General features: G+C 35.2%; 1 protein-coding gene and 1 long non-coding RNA gene across 12 annotated transcripts in view; one reads left to right on the plus strand and one right to left on the minus strand.

Annotated features, from left to right (window-relative positions):
- The window catches only part of LOC141578359 (uncharacterized), a 49,017-nt gene extending 47,347 nt beyond the window's left edge, over positions 1 to 1,670 (minus strand). The window contains exon 1 of the long non-coding RNA XR_012508636.1: positions 1,535 to 1,670. This is a non-coding gene — a long non-coding RNA (uncharacterized LOC141578359). The remainder of the gene's footprint in view (positions 1 to 1,534) is intronic.
- Positions 1 to 19,239, plus strand: part of TRDN (triadin) — a 303,786-nt gene that overhangs the window by 148,716 nt on the left and 135,831 nt on the right. For 10 of the 11 annotated variants that reach the window (XM_074368416.1, XM_074368418.1, XM_074368414.1 and 7 more), the window contains exons 11-12: positions 2,316 to 2,375; positions 3,181 to 3,240. In XM_074368416.1, the coding sequence (XP_074224517.1) occupies positions 2,316 to 2,375; positions 3,181 to 3,240 (120 nt within the window). Of the gene's footprint in view, positions 1 to 2,315; positions 2,376 to 3,180; positions 3,241 to 9,745; positions 16,159 to 19,239 lie in introns of those variants that run through there. The other variant, XM_074368419.1, reaches the window with a different exon arrangement.

The following is a 19,239-nucleotide window of genomic DNA, read 5'->3' on the forward strand; positions in this document are numbered from 1 at the left end:
TCGAAGGAGAAAAAAAGTCAAGGGAAGCAGAGTTTTCATACAGGAAATATGGGTTACTTTTAAATCCAAGTAGGATATAATTAAATTGCTGCGTCTTTTGTAAATGAAAAACCTAATTTCACTGCTGCCAAATCACCTACAGAACAGAGACAACAGGCTTGGAGAAATGCAGGGATCTTCAGAAGGTGATGTTTTAAATGAATTAAACATGAATAAAGTAAGTCCCGTAATGACAGTTTAAAGGTCTAATTCATAAAAATGTTATTCAAGTACATTATTTATACCTGCTTTTTGTGGATTTCTGTTCTTATTCATGACTCTTTCAGTGTATGGCCATAATCACTGGCAGAGTGTATAATGGGAGCATTAATCAATCTGAACTAAGGCAAGAATGCTGTATCACCACAATAAAATCCCAGCTATATTAATATAAAGGGTAGAATTTATTGCACAAGACAATTCTCTTTAAAAAAAAGATTGTCTTCCATCTTATGTCCTCAAATACCTACTTTCATTCTGAAACTTGGTATAAGATTAACATTATAATTGGCACAAACTTTTAAATGAAATACTTATTCATGTATGTTATGAAACTTAGAAACTTGGATACTAGGTTGTGATCTTATCGTGACTAAGCCATTTTTGTTAATATAGACTAGGAAATATTTACAAGTAATTTGTATTTTAATGAACTCCTTGTCTGGCACGTAATATCAGATGGTGATGTTTAGCAAATGCCAATTCAATTGTCTGCCATATGCATTTATTCAGATAAGATGGAAAAATTCTCTGCTCTGTAAAATTTCTTCCAGAGAAGTTGAAAGTAATGAAACTTAAATCAAAAGTATCTTTATTCAGAATTTTAAACATGATTTGCATATTTAATATGTATAAACCTTTAGGAAATGGCAAAGGAGAATTCAATTGGTTTATTTCTAACTCTGAAATTATCAAAATCTGACGTCTTGACTTTCTCCTTCTGATTGGATGAGCTATAACAGTACACTGTAGACGCATCTGGACAGAGTGTGAATATATTTCTCCCTACGACAATAGCTTGTCTCTAAGAGTCATGAATAGCAGTTCTTTATAAATCACACTTCCAACACTGAAAGAAAGTGTTGTCTTTGATCTTGTAGGTAAAAAATCTCTATACCTAAGGGAATGAATTAATTCCAATATTTAATAAGATGCAGTCATTAGTAGGCAACTTAAGCGTTCATACTAGAGCTACACATTGAATTTCTTCAGCATAGTAACAATCTCATACTAGTTCTGGGTGATGAACATCTTTGAATGTTTTTCATCTATACTTGAAATGGAGAGACAAATGACTGAGAAAAGTATTTCCAATATAAGGTAACTTACATTGGTAACTTATATTGGAAATACCTTTCTCTTTGAAGATTAAAAATCAATTGATTTCCAACATTAACTGTACCTATAGCTTTCTCAGATCTGAAAGTACTGAATATCCCATTTCATCCACTGTGTACTTCTACACGACTTTGTTACTTAAAATGAGAACACTTACCAGAAAAGCGTCCAGGGATGTCTAATTGTACATGGCTATGGCTGGGCAGCATTTGAGGTTCCCTCTGTTTCTTAGACCAAGGTTCTCAGATCTCTGAAACAGAAATCTTCCAGAAAGAAGTCTAGAGGCACCACAAACTGCTCTAAGTGTCATCCAGACTTACAGCAACCTCTGAATGCAGAGATAGCTTGAGCATGCTGGTTGATACAACCACTCAAAAAGGGCATGGAAATTATGTTCTCAATGCATGCCAGACAAATGTCACCAGACTCCAAATGTCTGTTGACAAGAAGCAGATTTGAAAAACAGCTAAATCAAATTAGATATTGTTAATGGCTTAGTGTATTATTTCTAATGAAACTGAACATATGGAAAGAAAACCAAAAATAATTCTTCTAGCTTACCTGTAGTATCTTTCTTTAGAAATTATATTTTAATTTTCTGTTTTAGTATCTTACTTTAGGCACTAGACAAACAATTGTTTCAAAAAGCTCAAACTATCTTGTTTATTATTTGTAAACAATATTAACAGCCCACAATGTTATGTACTAATTGTGAGCCAGGCACCATGCAGAATGTTTGATAAACACAATCTAATTTTGAAGGAAGTACTATTATTTTATAAATGAGAAGAATAAGGCTTAGTGAGATTAAATCACTTGCTCAAAGTCACAAAACTGTCTGAAGGCAGAATTGACTTAACAGTAATCCTTCATTCAAAACTTGATTTTCCTTTTATACTAAATTTTGCTAAAGGAAATATTTTAAACTTCTTTTCTAGAAAAAGAAGGAGAAAAGCAGAAAGCTGAGAAGAAAGTGACTCCTGAAATGAAAAAGAAAGGTAAGAAATTTAAAAACTAACACATAAATCAATTAGCATCCTTTCATAGCGCTACTGGTAAAGCTGTTTTTTTCTAGGACGGAAAGTCCCTTAATAATTTTATTGTTATTGTTATTAACAAACAGTCTTGAGATTTATAAATATTCCAAATCAACTTGAAATTGATGAATTTTTAAAAGACAATTCAAGCCTAAACATTTAAAAAAATTTGTTACTGATTATTTTTTTTTCTTTCTTAGGAGTGGTGCTCAATTCTTTCTAATTAATTATTTATTTGATTACATATATGAATATGAAGGTTACTATCCAATTAATTTAGTTTAATAAAATTGTCTATCAAAAGAGTAAATTATTGAATGTATGGGAAAGAAACTGGCTGATTGGTTTGCTGTTTTGTTCTGTTTAGTTGGTTGTTTTCAAATAGTGCATTTGAAGTCCCAAGTAAGCCCAGGAGATTTCTGAGCTTCTGACATGTTTGCAGTGAGCTGATAGCCCAGGGAACATATATTATTTTTAATGTCCTTTAGAAAAATGATTGAATTATACCATAATTAATAATGCCATCTAATGTCGCTTTGTCATGAGAGTTTTTTGACCTTAGCAAAAACTTGCTTTCTTCCTGAAGACAAAGCACACAAAAACTACAGGTCTGTTACAGAAGTGCTGGTTCACTCATATTTGACAGGACCACGGCTCAGATTTAGGATCACTCTATACAAGATGAGTTGGATGTTAATGGCAGTCATATGTGCCCTGAAATATGAGAATTAAACAGATGCTTATAGTTTTCTCATTTTACCACCAGAAAAAGAAGATGTCAAAAAGAAACCTGAGAAGGAAACTGTCGTGGATGTGAAGAAAAAAGGTATTGTCCTTACTTTCTTTGCTTCCTTAGTCAGATTGTGTTCAGGATATTTGTTTAATGAAGGAATCTTGGGGGCAATGTAAACAAATTGAATCTAGGTACATAAATCTGTCCATGAACAGGCTGTCAAAGCAAAAATTGCACTGGACAGAATTAAACAAGGAAAGAAGTTATTCAAGGCTATTGCAATAAGAGAGAGAGACCAGAAGCCATTCTGAACTCAATTTCACTGAAACCACAAACAGGAAAGTTTTTAAGAGCTGGTGTGTGTTGGGGGATTGTAGACCATCTTCATCTCAAAAAGGGAGTAAATTTTCTTTTATTTTCATGTCAGCAGTGTAGTTTTACAGCATGGAGCAAGGCACCCAAGGGAGTTAAGTTCTTACCCTCCTACAGAAAGTGGGAGATGGAGGTACTATCTTTCTTGAGGATTACATTTCAAAGGGATGGCACTCATGGGCTGGAAAAACTGGAAAGAGGTTTTTAAGAAGATTTATATCTTGAAAGAGCAGAGGAAAAATTTACAATTACAAGTTCTCTAATGTGGTCTAAGAAGAGGAGATTGGGAGTCTAAGGTCAGGAAGATACCTGTCTAAGTTTAGTGAAGCTGAGAACTTTGAGGCCAACTTGATCAAGACATAATGAAATTGAGAAGAGCTACATTGTACAATAACTTCACTTTGCAAAGAAGCAAAGATTGCAAAGATAATAATACATTCCACTAAGAAACAGTGTTGTTCAACAGCTTAGATTTTTGCTTTAATTTAGTTCTGCTTTCATTCTTGTTCAAACAGGAATATTGGCTTTTTTTCAGGTTAAAAGTCTAGGTGAAAAAGAGAGTCATCTCAAGTATTATGGTTTGGTGATAAGTGTTTTCACCCCAAATATTTCCTTCACTAGTATCAGTGATGCTTGAAATTCCACCATTAGAGATACTCCATTCCTTTGAGTTATGAAAGAATTGTCCTCTATTAAAATGCAAATCTCCTAGGGTCTGTGTGCATGGGATGACAAACAAATTCCTCTCCACTACCAACATTTAAAGTGAATGAGACTTCCAGATCATCCCTGTGTGATAATGAGCTAAAAACAATGCTGTAGAAAATGAGTCAGTAGGTAAACTTAAATGAAGGTGAGTTGAAGAGAGAATTTCAAGGCAGGACATGGTGCGGGGTGAGCAGGCTGGGCTGTGTGCCATTAGTGAGAACCCTTCTCTTCCCAGGAAGTAATGATGTAGGTTGGAAAAAAAATGTGATGGTGAAGGACTCTGGGAAAGATCATAAGATAGCAAACTAGACATTGATCAGTCTTAGTAAGTAGCAAATAGGAATTATGAAAAACCCTACATCATTCTGTAAATGGGGTAAAACTATTGTAAAACACTGAGTTGCACGATTGCCTGGCTCACAAACTGTCCAGGAAGAGATGGCCATGTGTTCTCTGAGTTTGGGACTTGATTGACAATTGCTTTGCATTTGAATTATTATTATTATTAATTTTATTATTGAATGTTCATTTATTTTGTTTTATTTGAAACATTCTTTGTTTTTCTGGTGAAATATATATCTTATCATAAGAAAGGAAAAACACAATTCTGAGCATATGTTGATACTGAGAAACTGGTTGCTTGAGTCAGTGTATCTGTGACAGCTGTATGATTGAGTGCTAAAGAGAAACAAGGTTCTTCCTGAGCCATCCATTTTATTAAAGTATTTACAGAAGAAAGCTCTGAATTGTAATTGTCAAAGTATTTCCCGTAGGTGTGAACATAACGAAAGCAAAATCACAAAAAAGGCTTTTGGCAAAGCTCAGTGGTGTGTGTGGTGGTTGTTTTGACTGGGCTTTTGTTTTCGAGGGGAAAGGCACCACACTTTTCTGTTCTGTGAGTGCTGGGAAAATCTGATGCTTTTATGCTCCCAGGAGACCTGTGTTATTAGCCCAGCAGTCATGTCAGAGTTAGACTGTGCGCCACTGGCAGGAGGACTGATTACGCCAATATCCCTTCCCGCAAGGCGGGTGCTCATCCACTGGCGCAGACACTGGCCTGGGTGATGGCGCAGCACCTCCGGGGAAGGCTGCTCAGCAAGTGTCGAAAAACAGGTCTTCCTTCTTGGAACCAGTTTTTGGTTTGTTTGCCATTTTACTTTTGATTACACAAAAGACCATTGGCTCTTACAAGTCAGTTCAGCTGCTTAATTAAAATATGTGTAAATTACTTGTTGGCAAGCTCTTAACTTCCAAATACTCAAAATTGTATGTGTGAGGTGTATGTGTGTGAGAGAGACAGACAGACAGAGACAGAGATTCATTAGTGTTGATTTCTAGCTCATGTTTCTTTTTAGAGTTTAATTCTCCGACCATATTTTCATGTGAGAGCAACATACTTTAAAAACAGCCATTTTGAAACTTACTATGAAAGTAGTAAAAATTTCCAGAGATAATGAGAGAAATTGAGAATAACCTGAAATCTTGAAGAGCTGCGACACGTATGTTATTTCTTCCTAAAATAGTCAGAGGAATTTGGCAGAACAGCTGATATTACTACTCTAGTCCCAAGTAGTAGCAAGTTTACAAGGCATAAAATATGTTCAGATGCTTATTTAATATAAAAATTTTATCATGGTATGTTATTATATTTATATTAACTTTTATATTATTTATGATTAATAATGTAATGATACAGTGTACTTATATGTTATATTGTTATTCTATTTTGTTACATTTATATTTTATTATTATATAGATGCAAATGAGCCTAAGGCTTAAATTCTATTGTTTGGTAAATGAGCCTCTACTGCATGAAACTGGTAAATCACACTTTGTTAATAATCTGTTAGGGAAAATGTGGGTGGGGTTTTATAGGATACAAAATTGCCAGTCCATGAATTAATAATGGTTGGAATTAGGTAACTGATACAGTGGGATTCATTATAATAATTTCTTATTTTTTATAATAATTTCTTATTCTTATCAATACATTTGGAATAGTTCATGGTGGAAAAAAAACAAACAAATGTCACTAAATAATATTGAAAATTGTCATACTATGTGAAGTATGCCAGAAAGAGAAAGACAAATACCATATATCACTTATATGTAGAATCCAAAAATGACACAAATTAATTTATTTACAGAACAGAAACAGACTCAGAGACACACAGACATAGAAAATAAACTTATGGTTACCAGGTATGAAAGAGTAGGAGAGGGATAAATCGAGAGTTGGGGATTTGCAGGTACTAACTACTATGTATAAAATAAACAACAAGATCCTACTGTATAACACAAGGAACTATATTCAATATCTTGTAATAGCCTATAATGAAAAATAATATGAAAAGGAATATATATACATATAACTGAATCACTATGCAGTACACCACAAACTAAATTGACTATATTTCAATAAAAAAAATCAAGAGAGATGAAAAAATAATCACCAGGATAGTTTTATAATGTTATAAAGTATGTTTCACCTTGAATAAATGCTACCAAAAAAATCAAGAAAGGAAATAAAACCTTTTTAAAAACATCTTCCAATGCTAGATATACAAACCACTCTAGTTAATGTAAGCAGAGGGGCTTCTATACGGGCAAATGACTAAAACCTTTGGCTATTTGATTTCTCTACATAAGATCTGCTTTTCCCATTGAGAAATTGCAAAGACTTCTTTATAGAAGCTTGTAGCTTAGTATATATCATTAAATTTTATGCCTTCCAGTCATAGTCTATCATGTTTTATTTTATGAATCTTTTGTAACAAGTTCTTCTAACTACTGGAGCTCAAAATAATTTACATGGCAGATTTCAGACCATGAAAATACATTTACTTGTAATTAAAAGTAACTTCCTTGAAATATTTATGTGTACAGGTACAACTGGCAAGATAACATTATAGTATCCTTCATATGCGTTCACTGTTAAGTTTGTTGGAAAAAGGAAACTTCTGTTTTCCAGACTTGTATTTTGAGATTATAACTTTTCATGCTCATCCCATCTTTTTCTATTTGATTGGAGAAAGTTAGCTCAGATCTGACTTTTGTATTTTACACATAATCATTTGGGTAAGATTTGACAAAGTTATCAGCTTATAATTTTTTAGACACTTCTAAATCTAGAATAATTTTTTTAGGATTCTAGGTATTTTATTGATATCAAGTTATAAAATACAGATACTTCACACACTTTTGAGTGATACTGGGCAATTATTCTAATGTATGTTCTAGATAAAATTATTTTTAAAAAAAGTTCACACAGGTAAACAGTTGGAAATCTGGCAGAAATAGAACCTGATCTAATGAGTAATTCCTAGCCTTGACTTTGGGGTGCTACATAATTACAGGACAACAGTAGAGAGCTTTCAAGTGTGCTGTTAGCTCCCAGATAGATTAGGTTGTACGTCTGAGTTCAGATGATGGCAGCTCGACTATATTAAAAACATTTACAATGCTCGAATTACTTTGAAGGCAAGAGAATCTATTTTCAAGTTTTTTGTAATCATAAAAATCATGTAAAACAATAGTTGCCGATTCTCTTGAGGGTAAAAGAATTTGTAGTGGAACAATACAGGAAAGTCTGCCAGCTTGTTGCCTAATAAGATGCTTGAGTACATCTTATATCACATCTGGATTAGCTGGAGAGAAGCTACAATGCTTCAGAGACGGTAGGAAGGATTTAGCGTCATGACATGCTGTGGGCTCCCTGAGATAATCCCGCATGTTCTAGCTCGGGGTTTGAACAATACAAAAGTGTGTTTGGTCCCAATGCAAAAGGATGAAAAGGCATTTCGGTTTAAAATAATTTTTTTAAACATTTTAAAACTCAGAAAGGGAAAAGATTCATATTCAAAAATTATTCAAACCTAAAAAAATAAACTAGCATAGAAAGTGATTCTTTTAAATGTTTTGAGTGCTTATGGAAAATCTAGACTACCTCACACTGAAGACAAACAAAATCTGCCATAAACTTGAACGTGAGGAAGCTGTGTTATGTTTTATGAAATACTTTCAATGAGGAGCATTGAAATACATAAGAGGAAAAATAAGTAGACTATGACAATTTCTTCCCTGTATGTATTTGCATGATGATATCTTAAGTATTTCTTATACTCATATTAGATAAATTATTTTTAATTGCAGTTTATATTCAGAATGAATTATTTTCTGAAAAAAAAAACAGAAACAAAGTAACCTAACATTAAAACAAAATGCTCTCTTGGAAACTTCACAAATTAAATTTTAATGAGACGATTACACAGAGTGGAGTAAGTGATATCAGTTAGAAACATGTTTTTTTTAAATTTAAAAATATGGGAGGATTTTGACCAATCTGTTGGGTAATAACATAGCCTGAGTTCCCTTGTGATCTGAAATAATACGTTTAAGCATACGGATGTAAAATATCCCAGGAAGAAAATTATTATATATCTTAAAAGTCTACATGATTTTTCTTCCACTGAAGAAAGCTTGAACATTTTTCAAAATGATATTTCCCTCAATTCTAGCCTCTCTTGGGATTTCAAAAACAAATTCTCAGAATTAACTTAGCAAACTGTGCCAGTATGAGTTCTTTTTATGAAGAGCGTCTTAACGTAATAGTAATAACAGTTAAATTTATTTGCCATCTCATTTAATCCTTATAACAACGCATGAGGTAGATATTATAATGCTCATTTTATAGAAAGGGAAGTCCAGGATTGGAGCAGCTAAGTATCTTGGCTATGGTTACCAGTTAGTAATGGAGACAAGACAGTAAGAAGTTCACTAAATAAAACTTATGGTCTTTAACAACCTGCAAACATTTTTTCCAATTCCAGGAAGTGCTGCTTGTAAGTGGCTTTAGTGTCTTTTTCTTTTCTTTCTTTTTTTTCCCCTCTTCTTTTTTCCCTAATTCTTTGAGATCATATTGCAGACAGGCATAAGGATGAGGGAAAGAAATAAAATATACTATGAGTCTGATTCTTTTTCCTTGTAGAAATTATGTTTTCCTTTCTTCACCAAACAAATATTGAGTAAGTGCATAACATCTGCAAGGAAATCTGCTAAATATTGGAGATCAATCTGGGTAAATCACATGGTTCTTGTTCTCAAAGACCTTAGAAAAGAGGCAAATAGACTTCATAATATACTGTGAGCACTATCACAATAGGGCAGATAAAAGAGTTCACACTAAGATTAAGGCATGAGTATAGAAATTGTGTCTCTTCTCTGGTAGGCGGGTGCCTGTTAGAGATTTAGAACGAGGCCAAGCCACAGACTTATGTAACCTGTCGCTTGATCTAGATGCATTTAACATATTTTTAAACAAGCTGGAGACTGGAGCTCAAAATTTTAATGGTGGTTTATTAGTGAAGATATTTGCTCTCACAGTGGCAGACAATCTAAAATAAGGAATTTATTGCTTTATTCAAATACAGTTCTAATACAATAAACTGTCTTCAAGTTCAGCTTGACCCAGGGTTCAAATGATATCATTAGAATGAGGTTTATCTCTCTTCATTTTTAGACTCTGTTTCCTTGGTATTGGCCCATTTGATTGCAAATTGGCTGCTATCAGTTACTGCCTGCCCTATATCCTCTCTTATTTATGTCCTCCGGAAAGAAGAGTAGATCGGCTTCCTGAGAACGCAAACAGAACATCTGAATTGAGTCATATTGGTCCTTAAGGGCCCATTCTTGAACTAACCTTTGTGGTGAGAGTGAAGGAATAATCTGATTGTCTTAGCTTAGGCCATAGGTCCTATCCCTTAAGCAGAGCAATGAAATAAACTTTGTCCAGGATATTTGGACTGAAATTGGAAGCAAGAGGTTGAGTCCCTCAAAGCTAAGTAAGTATTAAAACACACACACACACACACACAATAAAGTGGAATAATTACTACATGGGGGAAAAACCCAACAACATGAAGATTCTTTTCGATAAGTTATTTCTAGATAGTAGAAATAAGGATGGTTTTATTTTTTTAATTTATATACAGAGTAAAGTAAAGGACAACTTTTAAAGCTACCATCCATGGAGAGAATATGTAAGTTTTTTAGAAAAGCAACTCAACATATGATAATGTAATGTAATAATAATGCAGTCCTCAAAAGGCAAATGAAATTTCAGATTTTAATTAATCAAAAGGTTATGTCTAGAGTGAAGAGTGAAATCCTTCCACTGTACCTTGTAGTATTAGAATCTCACTTGGATAAGTGTCTTTAATTTTAACAAATTTTTTTTGAACAAACCAGACTGTATTCAGAAAGGAGTACTTTGGAAACGTGATGTTTAACGTGGAAGCGAGAAACCAGTGAGAGCATCAATATGTGTTTAACTTTGATGTGCTCTCCTATTTAGGTGAACTTACTCTCTATTACCCCCGAGCGTTAGGACTCAATAGTTGAACTTAACAGATGACAATATGGGATGTTCAAGATTATACAGGGAACCTTTTCAGCCAGTGAAGTCTACCATTGCAGCTGTTCAAGCAGGAGAGTGGGTATCTCTCTGGGATTCATGGAGATTAATCCTATAGAAAGAATGATTATATTAAATTTAAGGATGCTAAGAAGATTGTATTTTTCTAAAATTAAATAGGTTAAATGAAACTGATGTCTATATTATTTAATTTTGAAATGAAGATATTTTTATTATCATGGTTCTAAATTTGGCCATATGTCAAAATCTTAGCTGATTATTATTTAAAAAAATGGTCAAGAGTTGGTTCCAGAAGTGAGATCATAGTAAATGTTCACTGTTGCTCACTGTGTATAACCTAAATTGACCCTCTTTCTCCTGTCTGTCTACCATACATAAAGCATTATTCTGAATCTAATGAGAGCATGTTTTATTAATGTCTGCCTAAACCAAGGACACTATGAAAAAAAGGAAATAAAATGCATAACATATATGGAGAAATGGTTAATTGCTCTCAGGGTAAAGAAATATCTTGAGATATTTCAGAAGGGGAATCTCCAATGACAATAAGCTTTGGGTAAAAGGGACAATATAGCAATTACTTATGATGCAAAAGACAGGGAAAAAAGTTTCAGACAACAGAATTTTCAGACTGGAAAGTAGAATTATGATTATGTTTGAGGAAGTTTGCCTGTTACTTAAGAAGGAGGCATGGAGGAGCATATATAATTCTTCTGTAATTAAAAAGAATCTTTTTTTTTCCAAAAGAATTTCAGTCTCAAGGAAAAAAAATGTAGCAATTATCTTAGTCAAGGATAGTCCTGTTAGCTAAATTAATCTTAGAATATAAAATCAAAAAGATGAACATATGAAAAGACTAACACTAAAATACATCAGAAGCAGAGGCATATATAATTGTCCTGAAAGATACTGTGCTGATGTAGAGATGGGTACATACTCAAGCTATACAAATTAAAGGACAAAGAAAAAAGCACCATGGTATTGAACATGTGTAATAAGTCTATCAAATGAACAGATGAAATTGTTGGGCCCTCCCTGCCTTAGAAATAAGTATATTCACTAAATTTACATTTATGTTCATATTGCTAGAAATTCATACTAAGTCTTATTATTGCTCCATTGTGCCTCACATGCAGTGGCTCTGTGGACATTTTTCAAGTAAACACTGAGTCTTTTGAAATGATGCTGCCAAGTGATTCTATAACCTATTAGGAATGAAAACTTAGCAGTTCACTCTCTTTTCTGAAACTATTGTTTCCAAGCTTTTCTTTTTTTTTTTCAATTCTTTACTTGTTCACCCTTCTTCTCTGTCAGCTGAATACCTTGCTTCCTAGTTCCCTTAGAAAATAAAAATTAGAAGACAGGTCTCATGAGCTCTAACGATGGAATCCACTAACACACGTTACTCCTCTCCTTATGTCCTCTGCCTCCTTGACTGAATACCATACCATACAATACAATACAATACAGTACAGTACAATGCAATGCAATACAATACAATACAGTACAAGACAAGACAAGACAAGACAATACAGTACAATGCAATGCAATACAATACGTTAAAAGGTTCATACTTATAGGAACAACTTTTGCTCTTGTGCATAATATGCTATTGTCCTCTGCTAACTCAGGAATGTCTCTCCAGCAACCCCTTCCCCTGAAAATTCATCTTAATTTCTGGTCGTTCCCAGCAGCATACAACATGCTATAACCTCTCTTATACATTAAAACAAATGTCCTGTCATTGATGGTTAATTTCTCTCGGATTATTTTTCCACTCCTCAAAGACCCTTTAGAACTAAACTCTTTATGGGTTGTCTACTCTCTTCTCTAAGACTTTCATGTACCCACTACTTTCAGGCTTTTGAACCCACACAGTTCTTGTCAAGGGCACTACAGAAACAGACTCAGAGACATAGTAAACAAACCTGTGGTTACCCAGCGGAAAGGGGGGTGGGAAGGGATAAATTGGGAGTTTGAGATTCGCAGATATTAACTACTATATATAAAATAGGTTTTTAAAAACTTCTTCTATATAGCACAGGGAACTATATTCAATATCTAGTAGTAATTTATAATGAAAAAGAATATGAAAACGAATATATGTATGTATATGTATGGCTGAAACACTATGTTGTACACTGGAAATTGACACATTGAAGTAACTGACTATATATTTCAATTAAAAAATAAATAAGTAAAGATTTAAAAATTAAAAAAGAATGCAAAAATACAAAAAACAAAGAAAAAAATCCACAGGATTAAATTTTTGAAAAAGAAAAAAAATCCTGTTGCCTTCATCTTTGACATAGAGCCCCTTCCAATCATCTTTTAGAACCACACTCATTTAGGTACCATCACCTCTTACTTCCCTTGGCAAAGTTATACTGTAACAACCATAACAACAGAAAACCTAAAAATGTCAGCAACTTTGACAAAGTTTATTTCTTGTTTCTACTACATGTTAAAAATGGACTCTGCTTATTATAGCTGATGTGGCAGCCAGGCCGATGGAGAACGTACCTCCATCTTCTTCTACCTTTACAGAGATTTCCATCTCACTCAGAGGAAATCTGAAGTCCCCACGATGATGCAAAGGCTTCATGAACCGATAGCTGCAGATAACTCCAGGGCAGCGCCTTTGTGCGCCGAGGTCATTAACCTAAGGTTCTAACCACGTGTTCTTACCATTTCTAACCATTTGCTTTTTGAGCAAATGTCTTTCATTTCCAAAAGAGCCCACAGTCTCAGCATTTGCATTTCACAAGTATGTGCAAATTTTAAAATGCTGTCTCAATTGAATTTCAGCTTCACCCAATTTTTTTTATCAGCATGACAGTTACAATCAACATGTGAGGTCTTTAGCTAGTAAGTGGTTTTCATAAAATCACAGGCAGAAAGCTAATTAATGCATGAGTTATCCTTCCTTGTTTGTAGAGAGCCTATAAAAATATAATCCACTTGAAAAAAGCCATGGTTTCAACTTTGTTATAAAATGGTTGCTATGAAAGGATTTAGTCCTGGTAAGAAGGCATAAGTGTGTAAAAGTCAGCATGAAAGAAGTAGGCCAGAATAACCAATTAGGAATGAGAAGAAGCTGTAAGGCAGGAAGGAATTAAAGACGGTAGATTGAGAGACAATTTTCATTCAGTCTGATGCATTGGTAGCACTGGGCATAAAGTATGCTTGTGTGCCATTGAATCCAGTTAGGTAGAGTATATAAACATGATGAACCAAAAACTCTTTTATTCTTGCCTGATGAAAAATTGTATCAACAAAAACTGACAGTAGGCATTTAAAATTTTTCCCTCTCACACTTCTCTCTTCTTCGCATCCCGCCCACTTGGTGACTAGCTCTCCTCCTTAAGTCCAGTCCTGTAGCTCAGATGGGGAAGCGAGTGAACATCACTGATGCACCTGCCACTCTGCCCAACAGTGTGGTCGCATGACCCAAGCTGGGCCAGGGTCTTGTCCATGAACTTTTTTAAAAGGACAAAAGAGAGATGGTCTCTTCTTTTAAGGTGGTGAAATTAGGTCGTACAAGTCCAGGAAATGTCATTGGTTATGCTTACACCCCTTTTGTGATAGCCAATCTTGAAAATAATGCTGACACATAGACCAAAGGATGAAGGCAGAATTTTAATGGTATTTCGAGCCTACGATCCCGGTATCCCTGGAAATAACCATCCCCTGACCTCCTGCCGTTCGGTTACATCATTTAGTTAATTCCTCTATTTGTCCAAAGTAGTTTATGCTGGGATCCTGCCATTGCCAACCTGAATGTTCATCACCAAATGACATTTCCATACAGGTTTAGAATAGCTGTAACTATTTAAAAACTATCAAATCATGCAGGTAGATAAATTATATTAAGGATTTTGTGTTTGTTGGATCTTGTGTAGCTGCAGGAATTTTTATAAGAGGAAAATAATTCTCTGATATTTGTTCATAGTGCTTGTTGTATGGGAGTCTGCTTTAGAGAGTGAAAAAAATACATATATGTATATATATATATATATATATACACACATGTATTTATTTAATCAGACTTAGAAAAGAAACTATATTTGTCAATTCAGCCCTTGCTGGCCAGAAAACATTATGTTAAGGTAATTAAAATTTTTTATGATTAAAAGCAGGGGTGACTCTCATTTGTTTTATTTTGTAAATAAAATAGAAAACAAAACCCAAATGATGCTTTTAATTTTATTCTGAGTTTAAACTTGACTTTCGTGTTGCCTTTCAATTTGAAAAGATGGCATTTTATAGCTAGAGTATAAAATTAACAACCTGTTTATCTCTCCAAACTATTAATAAACACAGTGAGTCAGCCCGAGACAAATTAGAGAATACAGCACCCCATAATGCTGTTACATTTATTAGCTTCCCGAGTAACTGTAGTTAGAAAGAGCTCTCTATCCTTTGTTACATGGTAACCCGTGCTTTAGTCCTGTTACATCTTTTAGCTAATTTTTTTCCATCTAACAGACCCTTGAAAACACATATCCTCTCTGTTACAATCTGCAATATCTATCAGAGATCCAGGAGGTTTTAAAACCTATGATAATTGCCATGTTGAGATAAACACAGGAAATAAGAGGCTTGTAATCTAGAATTTAGCCTTAGGCAGTAAGTACTGAAAACATCAAATGCTTCTTTTGTTAGGTCTAAGTCATGTTACATAACCTTGCACAATTTTATGCAACTATTTTAAATTACTCCTCGTGTAAATTGTGAGCAATAATGATTTGCCATTATAATCTCCATGTGCAGATCATGGGGACTTCATCAGTCATGTGTATGGGTGTGTGTGTATAACATATAAATATTAACCTGCCAATATTTTGTCAAGGGGGAAAGACCAAGAGAAATACTAGTTGGAAAGCTATTTTAATAAATGCTCTACAGTTCAAATCTATTAAAATAGTGCTTGTGAGAAATAAGGAGGGCCTGACCCAATACGATGTATCCAGAGAAGATAGCCATTCAAAACATTATAAAGGAAAATGACACAGTGTATGGCAACTGGGGTCCAGAGCAAGGCAAAGAAAACATACATTAATACTCATTTAATGGGTTTTGAAAGATAAAGTTTCCCAGAGAATATTGAGATCTCTGCTGTTTCCTCTCTTTTAACTGGAAGAAGAATGCTATAATAAGTGAATATAAAAGGATTATAGGAAAATGGATTTCTTCTTGTTATGATGACTTTAAATAACATGTTTGCTTTCATGTCAATGTTTAAGTTAAATAATGTTTTGGGGAATCGAAGAGAATTTCCCTTTTCCCATTTGTTAACAACAACTAAAAATTATTTTCATTAGTTTTTAATGTGATTTCTTTGTTAATCAGGTTGTCTCTAGGCTAAAAAAAGAAAAAAGAATAAAGACCATATCTGTTTTGTTCAGCACTGAATATCTAGCACCTAGAATAATGCCGGTATAAAGCAGCTGCTGAATACATTTGTTGAATTAATAAAGGAAGCATCTTCTGTCAAAGGAGAAGTATTTTCAGTTTTATTTCCTTTAAAAAGGAGTTGCCTCCTGTCAGTGAAGTTTCCACATCCACTTTGTCTTTCACTATTCACTTTTGCTCACTGTAGTCATGTAGAGAGAAACTAAATATTGTATTCCCAGTCTCCTCCGCTGTATGTGGAGTCTTAATTAGCTTTTCAAACACATTGCAGATAAAACCTATTAATCCTCTGACCTTCACTGAATTCAAAAGTTTTTGTGTTAATTGTTTTGAGAGAATAATAGACAGTTTTGCCTTTAGAAAAGTCATGGCGTCTCTTCCAGGAAAACAGTAGAACCAGAAAGAAGCCTTGAAAGGACGCTGGTATCCAAGCTGCCATCTTCCACCATTATTACATGACAGGAGAGTCACTTTAAACTTTAGGGAAACCGTTTCTTTTCTTACAACTGTAACATCTGCTTTTAAAATGATTTCTATCCAAAAGCAGCACAATAGAAATTAGGTTGCTTGAGATAGTTGTAATTTTATATATTAAAGCCATCAGGGGAAAGGAACAAATATTTATCTCTGTCCATTGTATATGCTTGCATCATTGCCTTGAAACTTCAAGATCTGCTTTAAATGAGATTCACCCATTCATGCCAATGTTCGTTTCTACTTACAATGTTTTAACCACTCAGGTACTAAAGATAAATTGACAGAAAGTACCACCCACATTTCACAGGTGAGCAAAAAGGACCACAGATTCACTTTTTTTTTCCCAAGAGTAAAAGTTCCTACTGCTTATACAAGAAGGAATCAGCACTTGAATTCTATTCTTTCTGGTTCCAAAGCCAGGGTCAAATCTTCAGCAATCATTGGCAACTGGGAGGCAAGGAGTGCAGCAGGATCACCCAAGATCAAGGTGACATACATACCAGTTTGGCATCTGTTGGACTGGTCTAGTTATTAATCACACTCCCTTTCATTCTCGAAGTATAGATCCAGTATAGACAATTGCACCCCCATCTGGGCAGCTTTTAAAATCATACTTTCCTAGCGATTTAGGTATTTCAAACACCAGACTCTATCACCCTCTCAAACATTGTGATTCTGGGGTGAGGCCTGCCGATCTGCTTTTTAAAAATGATCCTGGAGTGAGTCTTGTGTTGCCAGATCTACTACTCTGCTTGGGTTGCCATAACAAAATACCATAGATCAGATGGCTTAACACTAGAAATTTATTTCCCAGAGTTCTGGAGGCTATGAGGTCTAAGATCAAGGTGCCAGCAAGGTAGATTTCATTCGGAGGCTGCTTTTCCTGGCTTGCAGGCAGCCACCATCCCACAGTGCACTCACGTGGCCTTTCCTTGGCGTGGATGCATGAAGACAGCTCTCTGCTGTCTCTTCTCATAAGGGCACTCACTCTGTCAGACCAGAGCCCCACCCTCATGACCTCATTTAGCCTTGATTACCTCCCTAAGGCCCCATTTCCAGATATCAACACATTGGGGTTAGAGCTTCAACATATGAATGTGGTGGGTGGGGGGAGAACGGAAGCATCTGTCCATAACACCAAATAAAGAAAACACTCATTAAGCCCCATGAAGGAAGCTGCCTGGAGCAGTGGAACAGAATACTCTGCAGGGAGTCAGAAGCCTGAATGCGAGGTCTAATCCTGCTACTGGCTGCATGACCTTGAGCAAGTCCCTCATCATTCCAGGCTCCTGCTTTTCCTAAACCCAGGAGTTGCAATAGCATCAGTGGCTCTCTGCTGCAGCTGGTGGGGGTCAGGCCTGGGGAAAGGAATGTCTTGGGAGAGGACACTTGGTCAACTACATGAGATTCCAGTAGGCACTACCATGGAATTTGGACACATGTGAAAGACGTTCCCTTTGACCATTGCTGCTTTTAGAGCGCAAGTGTTGGTGATGGAAGAACGTCACCATTGTTGCTTACCTTGGGGCAGGAGAAAGGAAAAGCTGAGAACTTGAGTAGCTGATCCTTAATTTCTCTTTCTAAATTTAAACTTTAAAAAAAAAAAACCAAAAAACCTTATGATGGGATTTAGCCACCACTTGATTAAATAACTTGTCTGTCAGCTACTTGGTTTGACTACCCACACACAAATGACACACACAATCTGTGGAACAACAGACATATTTGATGATGTGAGCACAAACTGATTTTTTCAGTCTCTTTCCTACTGAGTTGCCGGAGGACAATAGTGTGAACATCCACCCTCCCTTGCCAGCTGGCTCGTATTCCTAAACCAGAGAAATAAGTGTCACACTTACCCTAGCCATTATGAGAAGCTGCCTCTGGTCGAAAGTATTACAGCATGTCCTTATTAGTGTCTGAATTCCACTTGCATTTGTGCATTACACCTACCCAGTCCTGGATGAGTAATTTTACTCGTGAGAGCCAAATAAGCAAAATGCAGAAATAGCCTGGGACAAAAATAGCTGCTGTTACAAACGTGATTTAAGGGCTGAAATGGTTCAGATCATTGTCCCTGGTGTCTTTGCTTAACAGAGGCGTCCAGGAGGGGTTATTGGTCTCGGCAGTGGAATAGAGCTGTTGCTCTGTTGGAAGAAAAGTGCTCCTCTGGCGACTTCTCCTTTGTCCACAGGGCAAGTTGTGTAATCTGAGAGACTGGAGAAGTGGTATGTGCAATAGGCAGTTCTGCGTGGAAAGCATTTGGCAGTGTTTTTCCTTCTGCCCCTTGCCAGCTGTCTTTTAGCATAGGTTGAAGGCAAGTGCTTTGCCTTTGACACTGTGCATTGAAATGCCAGCCTGTGCAATTTACAGTACAAAAGGGCAAAGATACATGGGGGAATGAGGGAAAAAATTCTTCTCCCTTCTCATTGGTTGACCTTTTGGTTCTGCTTTATATAGACATTAAAAGAGCCCCTATGACCATATTTCCGATCTTCAAAACAATCACAAAAATAACTCCTCATACAATGTTATTTATATACACTGCTTCTAACCTTCATGCATTAGAATATAAAGAATAATTTTCATCCATAAAGATAACTATTCCTGTCTCAGCTGCAAGTAAAATCGAATTGCATTCAGTGATACTGGTGATGGGGTCAGAAAAAAACAATGTCTAAAGAAAT

This window comes from Camelus bactrianus, chromosome 8, assembly GCF_048773025.1.
Source record: "Camelus bactrianus isolate YW-2024 breed Bactrian camel chromosome 8, ASM4877302v1, whole genome shotgun sequence".
Classification (NCBI taxonomy): domain Eukaryota; kingdom Metazoa; phylum Chordata; class Mammalia; order Artiodactyla; family Camelidae; genus Camelus; species Camelus bactrianus.